This window comes from Podarcis vaucheri (assembly GCF_965113315.1).
Source record: "Podarcis vaucheri genome assembly, chromosome: 7".
Lineage (NCBI taxonomy): Eukaryota > Metazoa > Chordata > Lepidosauria > Squamata > Lacertidae > Podarcis > Podarcis vaucheri.
In genome coordinates, this window is record NC_138765.1 from 60,510,707 (window position 1) to 60,530,788 (window position 20,082).

At 43.6% G+C, this 20,082-nt stretch overlaps 1 protein-coding gene across 4 annotated transcripts in view; it reads right to left on the reverse strand.

Moving 5' to 3' along the window:
* Positions 1-207: 207 nt before the first annotated feature.
* ADCY7 (adenylate cyclase 7) overlaps positions 208-20,082 on the reverse strand; it is an 84,471-nt gene continuing 64,596 nt past the window's right edge. The window contains exons 13-28 of one of the 4 annotated variants that reach the window (XM_082232864.1): positions 19,017-19,070; positions 18,663-18,743; positions 17,073-17,154; positions 16,083-16,180; positions 14,321-14,405; positions 13,396-13,533; positions 12,272-12,313; positions 11,266-11,328; positions 10,582-10,754; positions 9,352-9,433; positions 8,324-8,479; positions 7,699-7,845; positions 6,236-6,343; positions 5,172-5,286; positions 3,891-4,015; positions 208-3,540 (exon numbers count right to left, since the gene is read on the reverse strand). In XM_082232864.1, the coding sequence (XP_082088990.1) occupies positions 3,403-3,540; positions 3,891-4,015; positions 5,172-5,286; positions 6,236-6,343; positions 7,699-7,845; positions 8,324-8,479; positions 9,352-9,433; positions 10,582-10,754; positions 11,266-11,328; positions 12,272-12,313; positions 13,396-13,533; positions 14,321-14,405; positions 16,083-16,180; positions 17,073-17,154; positions 18,663-18,743; positions 19,017-19,070 (1,687 nt within the window). In that variant the 3' untranslated portion in view covers positions 208-3,402. Of the gene's footprint in view, positions 3,541-3,890; positions 4,016-5,170; positions 5,287-6,235; positions 6,344-7,698; positions 7,846-8,323; positions 8,480-9,351; positions 9,434-10,581; positions 10,755-11,265; positions 11,332-12,271; positions 12,314-13,395; positions 13,534-14,320; positions 14,406-16,082; positions 16,181-17,072; positions 17,155-18,662; positions 18,744-19,016; positions 19,071-20,082 lie in introns of those variants that run through there. The other 3 variants (XM_082232863.1, XM_082232865.1, XR_014222015.1) reach the window with 3 other exon arrangements.

Genomic DNA, 20,082 nt, shown 5'->3' on the forward strand with positions numbered 1-20,082 from the left:
GGTTTGTTTTCCCCCCCTCAGGCAGCACAATGTCTTTCCTTTGTTGACAGTCAAATGGAGGGCAAGGTGCTTCATGTAACATTGCTCTTTCATTATAACAGCCTGGGGAAAGTGATCACACAAAGCAAGAATGAAAGATTTACTTTTATGAAACACATTTCTTAAAGAATTTGAAACAATACAAAAGAAGAGCAATTAGGCAACAAACGCATCCTAAATTTTTAATCTGGGAAATTTAGAATTAAAACAGAAGGTAGACAAGTTACCTTGACTTGCAGTAGAATGTGAACAGAAACAATTAAACATTAATACTTGCATTTCACACTTGAGTTTCTGCTGTTGGCATATGACGTTTGATAACTGATGCCAAACGATGACAAAGAGTTGCAAAGATTAAAGGTGGATGCTTTGAACTAAAGCATTCTAACAAATGCACACTAAAGTAAGAACTGAAAGCAGTGTTATCATATTTCACATTAACTTGCTGCTATAACAAAATACAATCGTGTAAGTTTCCTTTTTATCCTACCTAGGACTACTCTATCTTGCTACTTTCCAGTGTGACCTACTCTAGACAGCTAAGACTTTCCAAAAGTCCTAAAAGCCACAGTAGGACTTGACTAGAAGAGTTTTGTTCCTGTCATGAAACATAGGCACTTCAACCTCCGCATAAGTTAATTACACAGTAATTATAATGAACACAACAGGGCTGCATCCAGGGCAAAGAATGCCAGAAATCTTTGCACAGTTAGTCACATTCTACTCTGAAAACTTTTTTAAAAATACTAGAGTCACAGTCCTCAAGTCTTGGAATGATTTCCATAAACTTCAATTGGATTTCAGTTAAGCTACTCCAGAGAGTGACTTGCAAATTGGAGCAGAGCCAAAGGCATTCTACAGAATCTCAATCACAGGGAAAAACATACAATTTCAAAATGTTTCATGGTATTCACATTTAAATTTATAGAACACTTCAATGCAAAGCCATTCATTTTGCTTTCCTAGGATATGCCCAGGTACTAGTCAACACAGTTCAGTTGTGCTCCACATAAAGTCAGACTGCAAGATGTGCACTTACCTGAGAGTAAACCCACTGCCCCAGTATGACTTACTTCTGAGTACACATGCATAGCACTGCGCTGCTAAGCATCCCCCCCCCATGGGGCACATAAACAACTCTCTCTTCATTTCACATTGTAAACAATTTACACCTTTTCCCCTTGCCTGTAAGACTTAGTGGTTTGTTTCTGGTTCTCCTGTGAAAAGCCTGTCAGACAGAAGTAATTTTCATAAGATAAAAAAGTTTCAAGGCTAGCCCCTGGGAATACACCTAATGGCAGGTACAGTGGATTGGATCCCAAAAAATATTGAGCATAAGCTGATGGCCCTGATTTGCAAACAACTCAGGAGTTTGCCCATTAATAAAACAGGTAGATTCTAGAGCCATTCTTAAGCTCCTGCAACAAGCTGGAAAAGCAAATCTCCATCTTTTGCAATTTAGTTTCTTCTTGTACAAGGCTCTACTGAAACCTGTACCTTCTGCATCTTTGGATCCAATCCTGTATCATTTAAGCAGACTAAATGAGTTCTACCTGAAAAATTATTTTGTTCAGAAGCCAGCTTTCTGTGCTTTCCCTACTCCCAATTAGCATGCCTCACACAGATCTTGCATGGTGGCTGGTAACAACACACTGCTGTGAGGTGTTTCCAAAATGAGTTCTGAAACCCATAGTATTTCTCCTTCACCTAGTTAGTTATATAGGTTGGTATTCAGGGGTCAATTTTGGAGTTGCCTTATGCTGACTTAGTTTGTGCTAAATATCACTGAAGCTAGAAAGAAATACTCTACAGACAACAGGAGAAAGAATAATAATTAACAAATAGGTCCCCCCCTCTCAAATTGTCTAATGGGACTGGAGCAAGCAAAAACCCATGGCATAGCAAAAGGTGGTAGACATACGAAGTTCAAGTCTGGCTCAGGGTGGACATTGTATTTGGTTGTGCCCTCTCTGTCCATTTTTATCATAAAAATGTGGAAACAGGTGGCAGCCTCTTGCCAATGATGAAATCTAGCAATACAATAGTTTGGGAGGGAGGGAGAGGTTCACTAACTGTACAAAATTTGCACTGTAGCTGCCAATGTGCTGCCCTATGGTTTGTTACGCCCACAAGAGAGATCTGTATCCCCAGAAACTATACTTCTTTTTATCAGACGAATTAAGGAAGACACTGGAAGTTTCTCTGTGCCGTATTTTAAGAGTGTGTATCACCCAATTCTGCCTGCCTTACAGCACTGCCATGCCAGCAGTGAAAACTATTTGAAGCTACTCACAATTATAGGAGCAGGGTTACCAAGTGCAAGAATCTGGATTTTTACACGCACACTCACACTGCTGATGTTAAGCATGTTGCTGTGGGGCACTAATAGCTGCTGAAACAAAAAGCACCTGGTGAAGTGCAAAAAACATTACAGCACAAGCAAAAGGTGTACGAGGAGAAGCCACCCACACATTTCCACCCAGAGTGGAAAGCACATTCAAGAACCAAGGCCAAGAATGTTTCCAGACCCAGGTAACAGAATCCAGAAAAAAATAAGCCATGTGAGCAAAAAATAAGCAAGTTCCTCACATCACTTGTCTTCTGCTCCAGTAGAGAATAGCACAGGCATAAGCAAAACAGATGTGTATGATATATCCGGGTATGGTTTAGCAGCAGAACAGGATTACCACCACAGAAATGTTTATAAGGACCGGGTTGTGGTTGTAGAGAAGAATACTGGCAGTGCAACAGTTCCTGGTACTGAAATCCAGTTCTAGAGCAGAGCTGCAGCTCAAAGTCAGGTGGGAGGGTGGGGGAAGCACAACCAAATGATAAGAGCACAAGCTTTGTGTACAGTTGATCCCAGAGTCAACCCCTGACATCTCCAGTTAAAAAGTTCTCAGGCAGAGGAGTCTTTGGTCCCATTGCCTTATGTAATAAGACTGCTGCAAACTCAAGGCGGTGCTGTGGCCATGGACAAGTGCAATACTGTTAAAACCAGGTCTGAAAGGATGAGGCAGTGGAATGTTTTAACGAGGCAATTCGTTCAACTGTGAATCCATGAAAAAGGTGCAGAAGTGGAGCTCTGTCCTGTGGCTGCATGGCAGGGAAAGGAGAGAATAATCTGCAACATGGACACCTGCAAACTCTTTTGACAGGCACAGCTGTAAAGAGCTTTTCCACAATCCTTTCCTCTTGAGATACAAGTACTACCACTTCTAGTCCGCACTCGTTTTTGTCATAAGCTCCTTTCCATAAGGAGGCGGAGTTTCCAGGCTTTCCGGAAGGGAAGTTATTTTAAAAACAACCAAGCCCAGCAGGACACAAATTTTGACCAAACTTCTCAGCAGTTTCTTACTCGAATCAAAGCGCTTGGGATTTGGCTGTATCTGTGCACACAAAGTAAGTCACCAGTTCTCCTTTCCCCTTGACGTTAATAAGTCCTCGGCATTCGCAGGCATATCCCAGGTTCTCCAGTATTTTGCAAGTCTCTTCTGTAACCTGTGCACAGAAAACACATGAGTCCATTCATAATTCAAAGTGAGCATTCATCCCTTTCAGGCCCAGCTACTACTCCTGCTAAGAGCATGCAGAAAGAGGAACAAGGAAACCGCCACAATAGGAATAAACTATACAGCTTTCCCCCAACCTCTTTCCTGCTGGACAGTAAAACATCTGGGCTGCTCCTGGGGAGACGGGACTCAAGAAGCAGGAAGGGTAGGTGAGATGAGATTAAAAGGCAATGGAAACAGTCACAATGACCTCCTTAGTTCTGGGTTTGGAGAGGGACTCTTTTTATGTTCTAATCATTGTACAGGTTTCCTTCACCCCTCTGCCCCCCCCCTTTTTACCTGGATTTTCCCAAGTTCTCCTGTACTCTCCATTCTACTGGCAACGTTGACTGTGTTTCCCCAGATGTCATACTGCGGTTTGCGAGCACCAATCACACCAGCTACTACAGGGCCATGGTTTATTCCTGCAAGAACAGGAAAGGGAAGGTTAAGATGAAATTTTGCTTTCCACTCCTGTGGCTTCTTGGCACAAAAAGAGGAAGGTGTTGTATGCCAGCATGGGAAAATAAAATCACAAGTTCAATTCAAGGGAATGTGTGCCTAAACAAAGGCATGTCTTCAGAAGCCGGCGGGATGCCAACACTGATGGGGCTTCTTGTATTTCAGCAGGGAACACTGCTACTACCCCGTGAAGAAGTCCACTTCTATGTTATCGTAAGCTGATCGATAACTGGTCATGGCAACACTATCTGGGTTGCATTAGCTTACCGGGCAGAGGAGGTGGTCCCAGGTTCAGTCCCTGGAATCTCCAGGTAAAATTGGGCAAGACTCTTGCCTGAAACCCTGGAGAGCCAGTCAGTAGTGAATACTCAGCAATGGCCATGCTGGTTGGGGCTGTAAGAAACTGGAGTCCAACCACTCCCAGCTGGGAGAGACTCCTGCCTGAAACCCAGCTGGTCAGTTGAGGCTAGGTGGACCAGCTAGGTCAGGGGTCTGCAACCTTTAAGACAAAAAGAGCCACTTGGACCAAAGAAAAAAAAACCGGGAGCCGCAAAACCATTGCGACATTTAAAACAGTGGGGAGTGTCAGGGCACACAATGCGCCTCCTCCCCTCGCTAGTATCCGCCCCGGAGCCGCGGCAAAGGTGTAAAAGAGCTGACCCCTGAGCTAGGTGGACCAGTGGTCTGAATGAGAACAACATAGCGCCTCGTGTTTCTGTGCTCTGCTTGCGGGCCTCCTACAAGCATTTGATCAACTAGTGTGGGAAACGGGATTCTGGACCAGATGGACCCTTGGCAATTCAGCAATTCTCTTTTTATGTTCTTTGGTTGTGGTTCCTAAGCAACAGTGTAAATCACACTAGCTCTGGAGGTAGTAATGTTTCCAAATACCACTTGCCGAAAAATAACGGAAAGGTGAGCACCCTTGTGCTCAGATCTTTCTTGCGGGCTTCCCACAGATATTTGGTTTGCTGCTATCAGAACAGAATTCTGGATTAGATGTTCTTCTAAGATGTAGTGATTTTAAAAATCACTGAATATGGAAGAAATACAGTGGTGTCCCCAAGATAATTCAGCCTGCCCCACCACTTTTGGGTGGGGGGAGTGGATTGAACTTACCAACTCTGAGACGGAAATTGTTGAATGAGTGCCTGTTGATGCCATCCAGCTTAGTCATCAAAGCCATTGCAAATTCCACCATGATGCCAATTTGAGCATGCTGTCTTTCCTGGTCCTAAACAATATTTTGGGGCAGGAGGGAGAGTGTTAAGAGGATCTTTGCTTTAAGTTATTAGTGCATGGATAGGGAACCTGTGGCCCTCCAGGTTGTTTTGGCACTCAAAACTCCCATCAGCCCCAGCCAGAATGGGTTTTTTAGTCCAATGACATCTTGATGGCCAGAGGTAGCTACTCCTCCACTAATGGAGTGCAGATATATTATAGGCGTATCCTAGAACTGCAGGTAAAGTCAGTGGACACCTACATTCCTCTCTCTGCTTAAAGTAAGGTAAAGGGACCCCTGATCATTAGGTCCAGTCGTGCCCGACTCTGGGGTTGCGGCGCTCATCTCGCTTTATTGGCCGAGGGAGCCGGCGTACAGCTTCTGGGCCATGTGGCCAGTAACACTAAGCCACTTCTGGCGAAACCAGAGCAGCATACGGAAACGCCATTTACCTTCCCGCTGGAGTGGTACCTATTTATGTGCTTGCACTTTGACATGCTTTCGAACTGCTAGGTTGGCAGGGGCAGGGACCGAGCAACGGGAGCTCACCCTGTCGCGGGGATTCGAACCGCTGACCTGCTGACCAGCAAGCCCTAGGTTCTGTGGTTTAGACCACAGCGCCACCTGCGTCCCTTTTCTGCTTAAAGTAGCTGGTAACAAAACTCACATTTATTTATTTATTTCATTTTCTTTATTGCATTTATATCCCACCTTTTTCTCCAAGGAGGTCAAGGGGGCACACATGGTTCTCTCCCTCCTCCTTTAATCCCAACAGCCCTGTGAGGTAGGACAAGCTGGGAGGCAGAGACTGGCTCAAGGTCACCCAGGGAGCTTCATGGTTGAGTGGGGATTAGAACCTTGCTCTTTCTCTCTCTCTCCCTCTCTCTCTCTCTCTCTCTCTCTCTCTCTCACACACACACACACACTATCAAAGTGGCTTGTATTTCAGCAGGTGACTTACCAGATTATTCTCTTGGCCTGGGGTAATACAGAGTCCTGAAGCTGCCATGTATGTACTCCCAATAGTTTTGATTTTTTCAACACCACTGAATTTAGGTTTCAGCAACAGCTGTTTGGGGAAAAATTGATAAAACAATTAAAATCCAGGACCTGGATGATTCTTTGTCCTGTTACAGTCTTCTCACAGACCAGAGTTTCCAGTGGAATAAGCTAGACAAGGGGAAGAGGCTATACTGCTCAAGATAGGGCTGGTTTTCCTGCTACATTTTTTTTTTACTTCATACCGATCACCAAGGGCAAAATACATATAATATATGGCAAAATACATGGGAAGGATGTGTGGGTTTTAAGATTTGGTTGTGTGTTTCTGACTTCCCCAATAGGTTGATTAATATGTCTGCATGAAGACACCCACCCACACCCCTTTCATCGTGTTTTGACCCTTGATGGCAACCCTTTCAAGATAAGGTTGTAGAAGTAGGTGCGTCATCCTGCTCAAGTATGCAAATCAAACCATGGTTCTCTGGTTCAAGGATACTTTTCTTCACAGGACACACTCCACCCAACCCCCTGGAACATAGGAAGCTGTCTTATACCCAGGTCAACTGGAAGGAAAACAAGGCTCTCAATAGCTGCTAGTCAGGATGACTATGAAGTATCTGATCCAGGATCAGAACCAGCATGCCTCTTGTTGGGGAACAAGAGTGAGGGAGGGCTAAGGTCCTCCTGTCCTGAATGTGAGCTTCCCTGATTGGACCCTGTGGGGAAGGGAATGCAGGGCTAGTTGGACTGATGGTCTGATCCAGCAGGGCTCTCAGTATGTAAGAACTCTCAGTGTTGTGTTCTCTGACTGGCAATGACTCTCCAAGGTTGCAAAGCAGAGGTACCCTGTACATCCTTCTTACTCAGGGGTCAGGAACTTGTGGCCTTCTACAGTTGCTGCTGGACCACAAATCCCATCCTCTCTATCCACTGAACATGGTGACCGGAGCTGATGGGAGATGGGAGGACCACAGTTTCCCCCATCCCTGAAACATAGGAAGCTGTTTCCTACCGAGGCAGAACATTGGGTCCATTTTGCTCAATATTTGTTCATGCTGACTGGCAGTGGCTCTCCAGGGTTTCAGAAGGGATTCCCATCCGTACCTGGAGATTCCAGGGATTGAACCGGGAACCTTCTGCATTCAAAGCATGTGTTCTCCCACTGAATTATGATACACCTCTCTGCTGCAAATGCAACCAGTCACATTTTTTAAATGCTGCCAAGCAGGCTCCAAGGCCCTTCCTAACATGACTCAAGAAGCCAATTCTCTCCTCTGTGAAGAAGAAGATCTCTCTTCACTACACTGAAGACTTGAGGGGAGGAGAATACTCATTTCTGGCTATTTAACACAAGAGGCGGGGACAGGCAAAGAGAGAACCAATCCCAACACCAAAAGGGCCCCCACAAGCCTCAAGAGGTACCTCGTCAAAATCGGCAATTATTTCATTGAGGAGTCGAAGGCACTCCAGCCCTTCCTTGTTGACATCACATTCTGTGTAGAACACCTTGAAGTCGGGTACTGAGGCAAACATGACACAGACACAGTCATAGGATTGATGGTACCAATCCTGCAGGAAATGCAACAACAGTTTCAACAATATCATTGTTCGCTACCAGTTGCTTTCATCTCCCCATACAACTAAAGCAACACTGTCTAAGCACATGTAAATTCAAAGAAGTGCACGCTAGGTGTCAGAAATCTCAGAGCTACAATTTCCAGAGTGGTTTAGCAACCACTCCTTCTTCCCAGGGAATTTTGAGAATTGTAGCTTTGCGACGGAAATTTGTCGCTCTTAACGACACTCTTAACAAACGACAGCTCCCAGAAGTCTTTGGAGTAAGCCATGATTTTAAAGTGGTTAAGCACTTCAAGTGTATATTCTGAATGAGACCTAAGATTTATTTTGCTTTTTAGACCATGGGGCTTCTACTGCTTTGTCCTCTTGCTGTTTTCAACATGTGATCTCTTAAAGATTAGCAGAGGAGTGAACGAAAGCAATGTGAATCTTATTGCAATGGAGCAATGTGAATCTTATTGTTCTATACCTCGTTTAATTTGTCTCCGATAAAATGGGCAGCAACGTGAGCTGGGAGCACATTCTCCAGCAGCAGCCGGTTTACGTTTTCCATTGTTTCAAACGACTCGTGTTCCTGTTTAAATTTATTCTTTTGTAGGCAGTCCAGACGACAGTAATAGTCTATCTGCAAAAAACAAATAAACCAAGGAATTATGAAACTCAGCCTTAATATCAGCAAGCTGAAAATACTAGAAAAAAGCTTTGTGTACTTGCAGCAAACTTGTTTAATGCCTTGTGGGTTCAGGGGCTCCATGACATTTTTAATGTCCATGAAATCAACTGTTCCTCCTTCAAAAGCTTGAAATCTTTTAAAATGAGAGACTTGACCAATAAGCCAAGCATTTAACCCCTGACGCCCCAAATTGCACACCACACATTTTCTTCCCCATGCAAGCCAAGTGTACTAAGCCACAAATGCCCATATTCCTGTACACGTGCAGCATTCATTAACTGTCTAACATGCTCCCACAAGCCACATTTCTATTTTAAATCGTACCTAATTATTTATCCCAAATCATTGCGCTGTGTTTCCCAGCTGTCATTAAGACATCATCATCACTAGTATTAGGCTCACAGATTTTATCTCCGTGCTACTGGGACTTTCCACCATTCAACCAACTGCCAAACTGAGGAAGCACAACTCACAGGCATAGAGAGACTGTGGGCACTTCAGAACAAATCCTATAGTGTCTGATTTGTTACAAAATGCAGCAGATCCGGAAAACACCACAAAATAATTTTGCAGGGATACCCATAGTGAAGTATTTTTTAAAAAACAACAACACAAATTCCCCCCAGCTGCAGACTAAAACGGTACCATCCATTCTACCACATGACAACTATTTATTTATTCAATCTTTTTCTTATTTATTTATTCAATCAATCTTTCCACATACCACAGTAAGAAGAAAAAAGGTTCAGAATGTCACATCACAGATAAACTGAAGACAGAAAGCTCTGGGCAAATCACACACCTATGAGGACTGGGCTGCCTACCTGTTTTGACAGTAGAACCAAAGTTATGTAAAACAGAGCCAGGTATAAATTTGTCATTGTTCTTGGTTCTTTCATAAAAAACCTAAAACAAAAAGCAAACAAAACAAAAACATTCATTTTAAAAGTGTTTGGAACTATGTGTGAAACACCCATGCTTAAATGTTTGGAAATGCATCTCTAAAACGTTCAAAGTTTCAAGCGATACAGAGGACTACAAACAGGAGTTTGCCAGATTGCACGTTGGAACCATTCACAAGACACAAAGACACCCATCCACGTTAGAAAAATAAATAAATTACTGTCAAATATTGTCTCCTGCAAGGGGGGGGGGACACCCCTGAGTTTGTTGGGTTAAGTAAACGCCACTGCCATCCACCTCTGAGTTTGATACTTGGATAAGTACTACTCTCAAGGGCAAGAGGTCAAAATGGAAGACAGGCTTGAGCATTTCCAGCCCATGAAACAAAAATTATTTGATGGGGCTTTTTCCAGTTTGAGATTTGATTGGGCAAATTCCACATTATGCACCATCTTGAACGGGTGTCAGAGAGAGAATAAGTTGGTAAACATAAAATAGTGGATTCCCCATTACCCTCACAGCACTACAATTCCCAGAGCTCCCTGTAAAGAGGAATTGGTTGTTAAACTACTCTGTAAATTGTAGCTCTGTGAGAGGGAATAGGGGTCTCCTAATGCTCTGAGCACCCAGGATTCCTTGCAGGAAGCCATGGCTATTTAAAGTCATATTGCAGCACTTTAACTGTATGGTGCAGGTGGGCCAAGAGAGAAAAGCAACGAGGTGACCTCCCAAATTCATCACCGATGAACACAATGATAAGTAAGGAGGCCATTTAGTGTCTGCTCTAGTCTGACTTGGCACAAGGCAATTCCCTGTGTTTGCATGAAAATTGCAGAGTGGTTTAAACATCTGAAAATGCTTCAGGTAGGAGGAAGAAGGTTTTGTGAGACATGTTGCAGTGACAGCAAATGCATTGCAACACTAGCGTAATCATTATCCGCACAATACCCAAGAACTCAACTTTTTCACTGGTGGAAAAGGGTTCCTAATGCAGCTAATGTCACCATGCTGCAGCATACTTTGGGTCTGTTCCTATCTTCTTAAGAAACTGTAATCTACGAGATCACTTCCTGGAGCAGCAGTTTGCAATTCCACTAAGCTCACCATCAGCTTACAGAGTGTTGTTACCATTGAGAAGCAAGATACCGTACCTTGTGGTGGAGTCAGTGACGTTGCTGCGGCTGGAGCACAAAAGCAGGTTGCTATTAAATACAATGAAATACCCAACGACAGCTCCTGACAAAAGGATAAGCTTCAGTTCAAAGCTCATTCGAAGGAACACAGAGCAGGCGATGAAACCCAGAAGGCAGCAGTAGGTATAATACTGGAACAGAAGAGGAGCGGCTTTAAAAAAATATGTATCTATCTAAATATATATATGTATATGTGTGTGTGTATATATAAATAATATCATGGCACACTGATTGCCTATGTAGTCATGTCCTAGGTAAGGGCAAATTTGTCAATTTTGGCTTCTCTCAGTTTCTCATTTCTCCAATCCTAAATTCTGTTCTCCACATTTTCATATCTGTTTTTTTTTTTCAATTGCAAAGTCCTCATGAAAATTCATACATATTTACATGAAATTTTATCCCCCACCCCACCCCTACTCAGTGGCTACATCCATTAGAAATCAAGCCATCCCATTCTCTGCATTGCCCTAACTTGAGTTGTTTCTTGATCGTGCTGGAGCACAATGGAATGTTGGCATTGGAAAAGCAAGGCAATCTCACTTTTCTGTTATGGCCAGAAGCCAATAGCTTTTGAACATGTGTTGGTATTCAATTCTCTCCAGCATGTATCTAAACCCATATTTTAAGTTCAAATTTACTCACTGAGTAGGTCTCAGCTTCAATTCTCAGCATGTCGCTGTTTTCAGAAGAACTGTTGCCCACCTGCTGCTTTGTTAGAGAAGGAGAGAAAGAGAAAGAGAAAGAGAGAGACTATTGTTTGTTGTCTGTGGCAGGCCAGGCTCCATCAACATGCAGAGCAAAATGATTAATCGACAGGACTGTCTGGTGGTTGGCTAAAGAAAACATGGAGCTGTTGTGACTTGAACCATAATGCATACTTCAGAATGGAGCAGCTCAAGGATGAACATAGGGACACGGGAAGCTACCTTATACTGAGTCAAACCATTGGTCCGTCTTGCTCAGTAGTGCCTACACTGATGAGCAGCAGCTCTCCATGGTTTCAGGCTGGGGTCTCTCCCTACCTGCAGATGCCAGGCATTGAACCTGGGCCCTTCCTGCATGCAAAGCAGATGCCTTCCATCTAAGCCAGCCTTTCTCAACCTGTGGGTCCCCAGATGTTGTTGGACTACAACTCCCATCATCCCTAGCTAGAAAAGCCAGAGCTCAGGGATGATAGGAGTTGTAGTCCAACAACATCTGGGGACCCACAGGTTGAGAATCGCTCACTAAGCAATGGCCCTTCTCTATGCCTTGATTGTGAGGTGGGCTCTCTCTATCTCTCAAGTGTCAATTTCATTCATTTATTTTTGACCGCTGCCATCACCACACTTTTTTTTGGCCAAGGGTTCTGCCATGAGTAATTTAAAATACAACCAAAGGATTCTAAGACTGAGAAGCTGAATAGATCATTAGGGTAATTTTTTTAATTAAAAAAAAACACCTCTTGTTTTGTTTTATTGTACACATGAAAGGAGAATTAAAATGTAACAGTGAAATGCAAAGAGAAAGGTAATAGAAAAGCAAGATGGTTAGGGCACCAATAATTTTTTTAAAGTTTGCATTTTAAATAAGAAATAGATCTCCGATCTTGGACTACTAAACCAAAGGTTATTAATATAGCAAACAAAACTTGCTTTTTAAAACTCACCAGGTTTGGTGTAGTACAGTTTCCAATAGTCTGGTCTGTGTGCTAATTAAAAAATTAGAAACTAGTTAGGAATTCGAATACATAGCTTTATTACAAAACAATGGCAGTTATCACCAACGTGGCCAGTCAGTGAAAGGATTTCCACCTGTGCCGTGGGACTTCTCCTCCCCCCTCTCCTCCTGTCATGTGTGCCCCACATCCTTCCCCAAATCTGCTTTGGAGAACTGTGAAAATGTCTATAAAGATTTAGGTGGCATGTTGGGAGAGGAAGCGGGGATTTATATTGATTTATTGGGGTAAATCCTTGCACTGATGGGACAAGTTAGTGCTACTTAGGACATAATCCAATGGATAAGAGTCTTAGCTAAAACAATCTGCAATCCTGCCCTTTATGGTGAAGAAATGAACTGGCTGATGCCAGTTGATAGATCTACCCACCTTTTGTACAATCCGTATTTAAGGTTGTTGAAGCTACTAGTCATTATCACAGCTTGTGGCAATGAATTAAGCTCTTGAAATCACTTAGTCCCTTAGTCTTACTTGAAACATTAAGAACGTAAGAGCTTGCTGAACCAGTGGCCAACCAGAGGCAGGTGGGAAACCAGCAAGCAGGATTGGAGCACAAGATCACTCTCCACTCTCCCTTTCCAGAAACTGCTTTTCAAGAGCATTACTGCCTCCAACCATGGCAGCAGAGAATAGCCATCATGGTTAGTAGCTGCTGAGAGCCCTTTCCTCCATGAATTTGTCTAAGGCTCTTTTAAGCCTTCTAGGTTGATGATCATCGCTGCCTTCTGTGGGAGTGAGTTCCACAGTTTAATTATGTACTGCATAGTTAAAAATTCTGCGGAAGCAGAACATCGTTGTGCAAGAGAATGCATAGGCAGGTTGCTGGTAGCTCTGCTGCACAACAGATTGTGCAGTTCCTCTGTTGTGTAATATTAAAACTCACCTGTCTGCTAGTGAAAGAGACCTTCTGCTAGAAGGCAGAGAATGCTGAGGAAGTCTATTCATTTTTTTTATTCTTTGCAAACTGCTTTTTTTTGGGGGGGGTGTTTTAGAGTCAAGGGGTGTGTAAATTTTATGAAATAATAAAGGAAAAAAAGACTAGTGAAAGGAATTACCAAGTTAGAAACAGCTAGAATTAACAGAGAGCCGATTGCAATAGTGGCCAACGGGAGCCTCACGGCTGGCATCGTCTCCATTTTCTCTGAAAGCGTGCGGAGATAGCGGGCTGGGGGCCACTGCTTTGAACAGGGTCTCTGCAAACAGATGACAGAGGCACAGCATGACACATAAGCATACCAGCTCTTACCTCCTTCCCTACAACCATGCTACAGCAACAAATGTTTGACATTTTCTGTTGTTTACAGGAGGCGATTCCTTACACACAGTTCTTAAAATGGAAGAGCTTTGGCCATACTTCTCTCCCTCCAGCAGCTGCCAATGCCGCAAGGCCATTGTTTACTAGCAACGTGGTTTTGTACAGCAGAAGGGGGTCGTGTGGCTTTCCACTGCAAGATGAATGGGAAGGCAGATCCTGGGGAAGGAGCGACTTCCCCAATACCAACCACAATGGGCCCTGTGATTGGCAGGCAGGGCATGCCCTCTTGGTGGTGGTGTCTACTCCAGCAGCTGCCCAACTGCACTGCCCAACTGCAGGGCCTTCTCGGTGGTGCCTCCCTGTTTGTGGAATGCCTTACCTGGTGAGGTGTGCCTGCCTCCCCCACTACTGATGTTCAGGAGAAATCTAAACTCATTCCCACTTAAGCCGGGCAGACAATGGCTGATAGATATTGGCCATGGCAACCTTGAAATTAGTAACTGTAAATGTGGCCCTCATGTTAGCAGTTCTTAGGATCCAGATCAACAGCCCCAGGTAGAAATAATACGTGGAGATTTTTACAAGCACGGCTGGTATTAAATTTACCCCAGCGGATAAACAAATTTCAATGCAAATGCATTTAAGGCAAACACACGCTATCTGGCAGTACAATTTTCTTTTCTTTTTTTTAATGCTTTGGACATTTATTTTTATTTTTTACTTACCCAACAGTCATCAGCAAAGCACACACACAAAATTAGCCCCATTATGATAGCTACGACCCCAAATGGAATCCCTAATTTTGACGTTCTGAAAGAGAGGAAGGGGTGGGTGGAAACAGATGATGCAGAGCTAAAGAAAAACGTTATTCATGCTTCGATAGTCGTGAGTTCCTAGGGGAATATATAATCCCTTTGATAGCCAAGTTGCTTGCACGTTTTGTTTCTGACTTTCAAAGCTAATTGAGCAGCACTTTCCCCCCCCCCAAAAAAACCTGAAATGTTAGAATCTCTCCAACACTCTCTGTTTAAAGCATTACATTTGCCTGCAGTTAGCAAGGCTGGTGGTTCAGGATATTACCCAAGGCAATAACACCCTAGCACCAAAAAGATAAGGAGGCAAATTTCCTTGGTTCTGCATCGCCAATTACATGCCATCTCTCTATTCATTCCTCTCATCTAGAGCGGAAACATGGGCTGCTAATCGGGGCCATCTGGACTCCCATCTTGGGCACAGAACCATAATCTGGTGGAACAGTACATGCTTTGCAAGCAGACGATGTCAGGTTCAATCCCTTGCGGCTGCTGTTAAAAGGCTCTCTCAGGTGGAAGTGATATAAAGGACCTCTGTCTGAAACCTCCAAGAGCTAACTGCTGGCCAGAGGAGGCAGCACTGAATCAGTAACAGTAGTGCAGTGGCAAACAGTAGTGTAATGCAGTGGCCTGGGCCCATTCAGCCCTTCAATTGGCAGAAGTGGAACTACTGCAGGAGGCCCCCCCCCCATTACCTGTCCCGCCTTTGTAAGAACTCGATCATATAGTGAAGCAGGATTTGCACTGTGGAACTCCCTGCCTGTTGAGATCAAGCAAGCACTTTTGCTATACCCTTTTCAGTGCCTGCTGAACACGTTACTGTTTAGCTGTTTAAAAAGTTGAGGTGATTTTAATCTGTTTTAGTATGTTAACTTTTGTTATCTTTTAAAGGTAGGGTTATTATCTTTTTGTAAACTGCTTTGAGGGTGTGGGCTTTTTTAAAAAAAACAATGAAGCAGTGTACAATTTTCATTAAATAAAAATAATAATAATCACAAGCGCAGGGTCTCTTCATGATTCTCACAGCCATGCCCCCCCCACAAAGCCACACACCCTTCTAAAATCATGCAACCTTCCAAGCTTATACAATAATAATAATATTGTTGTTGTTTCCTTGGTCCTGGTATATCTGAAAATCAATAAAATATGGTTTAAAAATGCAATAACAATCAATAGGGATGCATTGCAGCGATCAATGTAAAACTCCTTTCAGCTAGATCTATTTTCTGTGCACGTACATGAGCAAACCATCTGGAGTGAATTTTAGTTGTGTTTTTCTTGATGTTCCGCTGTATGGAACAGAACTTGCACACCAGTCTCTTGAAACCGAAGCACCTGGCATCTTCAGTATTCCTACATGCTTAGCTTTGGAGCATATGGAACAACTGCTTCCGCTTGCCTAAATGTTTTTAGCAGGGGCTGGAAAGAATACAGTGGAGGAGCCTGGCTGATATCAATAGGCGGGGAGTTCCAAAGTTGTGGGTGCTGCCTCACTATATGACCCAAGTTCTTACAAATGGAGGACGGCTATTACATAGCAGTCATAACAGTGCCAATTCTGCAGTCTGGGGCCAGGGGGCAGCATTAACTACTTCAATCTTTGGATTACATTAAACTGCCCCTATAGCAGATTTGTATGCAACGTATTTAAAAAGGAAAGGGGGGGATGACTTACCCTTGCATTATGGAAATCTGTACAAGGAACATACACAGCAACACAATGCTGGCGCAGGCAAAATAGCCCCTCAGTTTGGGGATCGGGATTGTGCGATACTGGAGATGGGGAAACAAAACAAAGTCAAGCGGGGGCGGGAATGGGGCACAGGCAGTGAAGAGTGGAAGCTGCAAGAAATGATGAAGACCTAAGTGAGCTTTGCTTTCTGGGGAGATTACAGAGCGAAAGAAAGGACAGATTTATTGAGCCGGAGAGTAGGCATTGTGAATACTTTGGCCTCTCTGATGAATTAAGTCCTCCCTAGGTCAAGGCTGGGAGTTTGGCTGTGTACACACTAGCCTGTTTATAGCACAAAAAATGTAGTTTTTCCTCAATCCAGAATCAAAGAACTGAAGAGCTGGAAGGGATCCCTTGGGATCACCATTCTAGTCCAACCACATTTTATAGGTAGGGTTTTTATATTTGCAAAAACCACAGCTAAAGGATCCCTGGGCCACCCAAGCTCTGTTTAAAAACCTCCAATGAAGGAAGTCCACCACCTTCTGAGGGAGTTCGTTCCATCAATAAATAGTTCTTACTGTTAGTAAGGTCTTCCTAATGTTTAGCTGGAATCTCCTTTCTTGCAATCTGAGTCCATTTGTTCTGGAACTACCCTCCGGAGCAGCAGAAAACAAGCTTGCTCCCTCTTCCAGGTGACAGACCTTCAGATATTTAAAGTTAGCAATCATATCCTCTGAGCAGCCTTATCAGAAAAGTAGTTCTTCAGACTTCCCAAAAGGAGTTTCTGGTGGTGCTCAACCTTTCAAAGGGTAAGATGAGGAGGACCCGACGATTCGAGTAACAAGGTGATACCCCAAGGAAGAATCAGGCTGCTTCTCTGTGGTGCCAATGGAGGATGGATGCATGGAAGTTCCTGCCTCAGGGGGCCTGGGCCACCTTCCACCCCCGAGATTCTACAAACAGGAAGGCCACAAAGCTTCGTTTACTAACCTCTTTCTCAAGCTCCATTTCTACAAAACACAGCAAGAAGCCACACAGCCCACGGAAGTCGTCTTTTTTACCACACCACGGCCTGCATTGAAGAAGAAATGCTTGTTGAAAACATATGCACGGGAGCAGGATAAAACGATGCAGAGCAAGATGGAACCGCAAAAAGGTACGTGTGGGGGAGGGAACTTGGACTCCCCAAAGCACAAACAACTGAGAAGACCCATAAATAAGATCTCACCACTGCCATCAACTCAGTAAGCAGCCTTAGGGACGTGGTCCCCGTTCCAGACTAAGACTCACCCCACATCGATGCTATACGGACTATCTTACAAGATTATTGTTGTGAAAATAACTAAAGCACTATGAATACCCTAGAGTAGGTATCTTCCAGCTTTACAAACCCAGGACCCACTTTTAAGCCAAACATACATCCGGGGACCATTTCTTAATCTCCTGGCATACATCTGCGTGGCTGTGACCCAGTAGTGGGCCCCAATTCTTCAGTGGAAGACCAGGGCTCTAAGACCACTCTTATTCTAAGTCAGGGATGGGGAACCTCCAGCCTCCTAATTTGGCCCTCAATGTGATTTTCTGCATCACTACCCCTGGCCACACACATCTGTGGAGAAACAATGGAGAGCCCTAAAAAGGGCTGCCGGTTGTTCCTCTGCAAGTGGAGTTTGCCTTCAGCATGTTCTTAATTTGGCACCAAAAGCAAGTCCTGCTGGGATTGGCTCTACTCAGGAGTTCTCGACTGGAGCCAATCCCTGCTAAAAGTGAGGGTCTTTGCACCCCTTGAACTCACAGAAGAACCCTGAATTCAGGCCAGGGCTGCAGAGGTGGGAGGAGACCTTGCAGAAATTTGCAGAGAACTCTGGAATTCCATTTGTGTACTTCTGATCTAAAGTTTGTAATGTGCAATTTTTCAAAAAGCTGCATTTCTTAGGATTAGCTAGTATTGCCAGAGACCATAAGCAGCAGGGTGTCATATGAATCCCTTGACATCTGTATTGTGTTAACCTGAAGACTCTTACTCTGAACTCAAAAAGCTTCCTGATTTCACAAGTGCTCTTAAGGAGCCGGAGTAATAAACCTCCTAATTAATAGTCATGTCATAAGAGGACATTTCTCAATTTCCTGTTTTGTCAAGCCCACTTCTGGTTTTCTACTTTTTTGTTCTTCTCAAAACTGAGCCAACCGAGGGTTTTGTAGCAGTCAGACAGCTATGAGCTGTGTTTTCAACACAGGGTAATTCTGATTATTTAAACCAGTGTTTTAGGACTACAATTCTGGGAACCTGAAACCTATGCAGAAGTGCAGCGTTCTTTATGCTTAACCCCATAACCTGTTTTCCATGTTACAGTTCACTGAAAAGGCAGCAGCAGGGGAGTGTGTTTGCTTATCACTGAAGAAAACACAACCTGTTTTCTCCACATCAATTTATGACGAAGGGGCGATATTTCTAAGTAGGCCTGCACTCCCATACTACAGAAAATAAGCATGGGGAAAATCCCCGGTCTTCTCTGCCCCTCCCCTTCTGCAGATGAGGCAATTCTCTCAAGGACAGGAAGAAAAGAGTGGTGCCTTTACTTGGCTGAACTGAGGCCCTCGATGGTTGACATCATTTTGTCGTTAATTTCTTCTTCCATCCTTCCTTTCTGAGAGGTATTCCTAAGGACAGGCAGAGAAACATCGTCCAGATGAAACGTTTCCCCAAAATGCAGGAGAAAAGGTGCACTGAGTAATCATTACATACCTTTTAATTACATTTTGCAGAAGCAAAAGCCGAAAATGAACGCTGGCCAATTAAATAAAGGGGGCCAAGGTATCTCAAGTATTGCTTAGATATAAATATAGTGCAGAGAAAGGAGAAAGTAGCAAGGGAGTATCCAGTTGTTCTATGGCACAAGGCATACACAGAAAGCAGAAGAAAGAAAAACTCACTTATAGCTTACAACCGAAGGAGGACACAATGGTTCTTGTCTAGACCTATCCAGACTAACACACACACACAAACACAGGGAAAGAGAAAGGAGAGAGAAATTTGATGTCATCCATTGATTAGAAATGATCAGATTAATCACCTATGAAAAGACTAATGTTCTAGCAGCCTGTCTTCATAAGGTGGACAAAATAAAAGCAAACATCTCAAGTTTGTGTTTTTTTTGGGGGGGGGGAAATCTCTGTGTTGCATCTTGAAAAAGTGTGGAGTCCTAAAGTAATGTGCAAGAGCATATTTTTAAGCAAAAAATTGATTTGTTTGTTGTGAATGAAAATAACTAATGAGCATGGAGTAAACCTGTCTGTTTCTCACCTGAGATGATACAGCAGTTGCAAGCTCTACCTACATCTGATGTTGCAGAGCAACCTTTGACCCAGAGGTGGTGCATGATCTAGGAATGGCTGGGAGAAAAAGCTGAAGGATCTAGGACACTGTTTTCCCCTCTTTGCCCAGCCCTTGTCTGATGTCACTTGATTCGTTCACCGATAATTTCATGCTAAGGGATGAAGGAGGAATCCATTTTAAACCAATTTATACGCAGAACTTGGTGGTTCCAGCCTGATTGAGCTTTGCTCACATCAAATTGCCTCTTGTATTGAGCCTGTGGTTATATCAGAGCCGTTTCTGCAATCTTGGGGGTATTGCCCCCCCAAACCCTAAATATATGTGAAGCTATATAAACAAAATGCAAGTATTACATAAAAGTCAAGTGTCATGCATAATTTTACAAATATATTGCCTAACACATACACATTTGCATGTACTTGTCTATGTGCCAGTTACTTCAGGAAACCTGGAGTACATGCACATATAATATATATACAATAATGTGTACGAGCACTGCTAAGATTTATAGCTGATGCTGGGGGGGGGAGAGGGAAGGCTTCCAATCAAAATTAATGAGCAAGATGCGATTAGAAAAAATCTGTGCAGATAAGCTAGAGAGATTTTCAGAAAATTCCATCCTTACTCTTGCTTCTGCTGCCTGGCTCTGCTGAGGAGCCTAGA